This window comes from Dipodomys ordii, unplaced genomic scaffold, assembly GCF_000151885.1.
Source record: "Dipodomys ordii isolate 6190 unplaced genomic scaffold, Dord_2.0 Scaffold1000003151, whole genome shotgun sequence".
NCBI lineage: Eukaryota > Metazoa > Chordata > Mammalia > Rodentia > Heteromyidae > Dipodomys > Dipodomys ordii.
In genome coordinates, this window is record NW_012286768.1 from 1 (window position 1) to 2,250 (window position 2,250).

At 71.9% G+C, this 2,250-nt stretch overlaps 1 protein-coding gene across 1 annotated transcript; it reads left to right on the forward strand.

Annotated features, from left to right (window-relative positions):
- Positions 1 to 871: 871 nt before the first annotated feature.
- LOC106002848 (netrin-1-like) lies at positions 872 to 1,940 on the forward strand (the record flags this gene model as incomplete). The annotated part of the gene is made up of 1 exon (XM_013037609.1): positions 872 to 1,940. A coding segment is annotated over exon 1 (1,018 nt), but the record flags the coding sequence as incomplete, so codon positions are not given.
- Positions 1,941 to 2,250: the final 310 nt, after the last annotated feature.

Consider the following 2,250-nt stretch of genomic DNA (forward strand, 5'->3'; position numbering starts at 1 on the left):
TCAGCCCGGCGGCCCCGCCCCCGCGCTCCCCTCCGCCCCCCATTCCCAGCGCGAGTGGCGGCGGCGGCGGCGGCGGCGGCGGCGGCAGAGCCTTGGGGGCGTGCGTGCGTGCGTGTGTGTGTGTGAGTGCGCGCCAGCGAGCCGTGAGTGTGTGTGTGTGCGCCCCGGGCGCGGGCAGGGCAGCACTCCGACCGCGGCGGGAGCCGGACGGCCGCGTCGTCACTCGAGCGCGAGAGAGGCGGCGGCGGCGGCGGCCGGGGCTGGGGCAGCGGCAGCGGCGGCCGCGCCGGGCATGGAGCTGGCAAGCCCGCGCTGAGGCAGGACGCGCCGCTCGCAGCCTTCGAGAGCTTCTCGGGCGTCCTGCGCGCGGGCTCCCGGGGAGCCGAGCCGGGCCAAGCAAACTTTAATTTTTAACCCTCGTTAGAGGTAAAGTCCCGAACGCGGAGTCCCCGGTGGGGGAACAGCTGGGAGAGATTATGGGGAGGAAAGGGAGTGGGGTTAGGGGACCCCAATTTTCCTGCGCCCTAGATCTGGGGTACGAGCAGGTTGGCCGAGGACAACCAAGGGCAGAGGGCGGCCTGGAGGCGGAGGCGAAGCCGAGCGTTCGCCCGCTGTCCCCGGCGGGGAAGAAGGGGCGCGGGCGGTGCGGGCTTCGAGGCACCCCAGTCTGCCTGTCCCCGGGACTTGTGGGGAGAGCGAGGCGGGTGTTCGGCCGCGGAGTGGGGTTGCCCGGGAAGCCTGGCGTTCGCCTGCGGCACCCCTCCCTCCCCACCGCCGCACATCGCCCTGCCCCAGGCTGGAGGGCGCGGGGCGGGCTGGCTGAGCGCGGCTTCCCCTTCTCTCCCGCAGGCGCCTGGTGCGGCGAGCGGACCGGACTCCTCGGCGCGGCGCGGCGGCGGGGCCCGGGCAAGCTGGACGCGGCATGATGCGCGCCGTGTGGGAGGCGCTGGCGGCGCTGGCGGCCGTGGCGTGCCTGGTGGGCGCGGTGCGCGGCGGGCCCGGGCTCAGCATGTTCGCCGGTCAGGCGGCGCAGCCGGACCCCTGTTCGGATGAGAACGGCCACCCGCGCCGCTGCATCCCGGACTTTGTCAATGCGGCCTTCGGCAAGGACGTGCGCGTGTCCAGCACCTGCGGTCGGCCCCCGGCGCGCTACTGCGTGGTGAGCGAGCGTGGCGAGGAGCGGCTGCGCTCGTGCCACCTCTGCAACGCCTCGGACCCCAAGAAGGCGCACCCGCCCGCCTTCCTCACCGATCTCAACAACCCGCACAACCTGACGTGCTGGCAGTCGGAGAACTACCTGCAGTTCCCGCACAACGTCACGCTCACGCTGTCGCTCGGCAAGAAGTTTGAGGTGACCTACGTGAGCCTGCAGTTCTGCTCGCCACGGCCCGAGTCCATGGCCATTTACAAGTCCATGGACTACGGGCGCACGTGGGTGCCCTTCCAGTTCTACTCCACGCAGTGCCGCAAGATGTACAACCGGCCGCACCGCGCGCCCATCACCAAGCAGAACGAGCAGGAGGCCGTGTGCACCGACTCGCACACCGACATGCGCCCGCTGTCGGGCGGCCTGATCGCCTTCAGCACGCTGGACGGGCGGCCCTCGGCGCACGACTTCGACAACTCGCCGGTGCTGCAAGACTGGGTCACGGCCACCGACATCCGCGTGGCCTTCAGCCGCCTGCACACGTTCGGCGACGAGAATGAGGACGACTCGGAGCTGGCGCGCGACTCGTACTTCTACGCGGTGTCCGACCTGCAGGTGGGCGGACGCTGCAAGTGCAACGGCCACGCGGCGCGCTGCGTGCGCGACCGGGACGACAGCCTGGTGTGCGACTGCAGGCACAACACCGCCGGCCCGGAGTGCGACCGCTGCAAACCCTTCCACTACGACCGACCCTGGCAGCGCGCCACGGCGCGCGAGGCCAACGAGTGCGTGGGTGAGTGGGGCGCCGCGGCGCCGCGGGCGGAGGGTGGGGACGCGGGAGGCTCCGGCCTGGCCGCGCGCGGGTGCAGCTGAGGATTGCCGGTGGCCGTCGCTAGAAGCCTGGGAGAGAAGAACCCTGAGAGGCGTTCGGGAATGCGGGTCCGGGGACTCGGAAGGGTTGGGAGGGGGGTCACTCACTCTCGTGGAAGGAAATATGCACGCCCGGGTGTGCGCCCCCCGGCCCTCCCCCGTCCCCCGAGTGCCCTCTGAGAAGCCGGGTTGCAGCTGGAGAAATGATGCCCGGGTGGAGGGGGGGGGGGTGG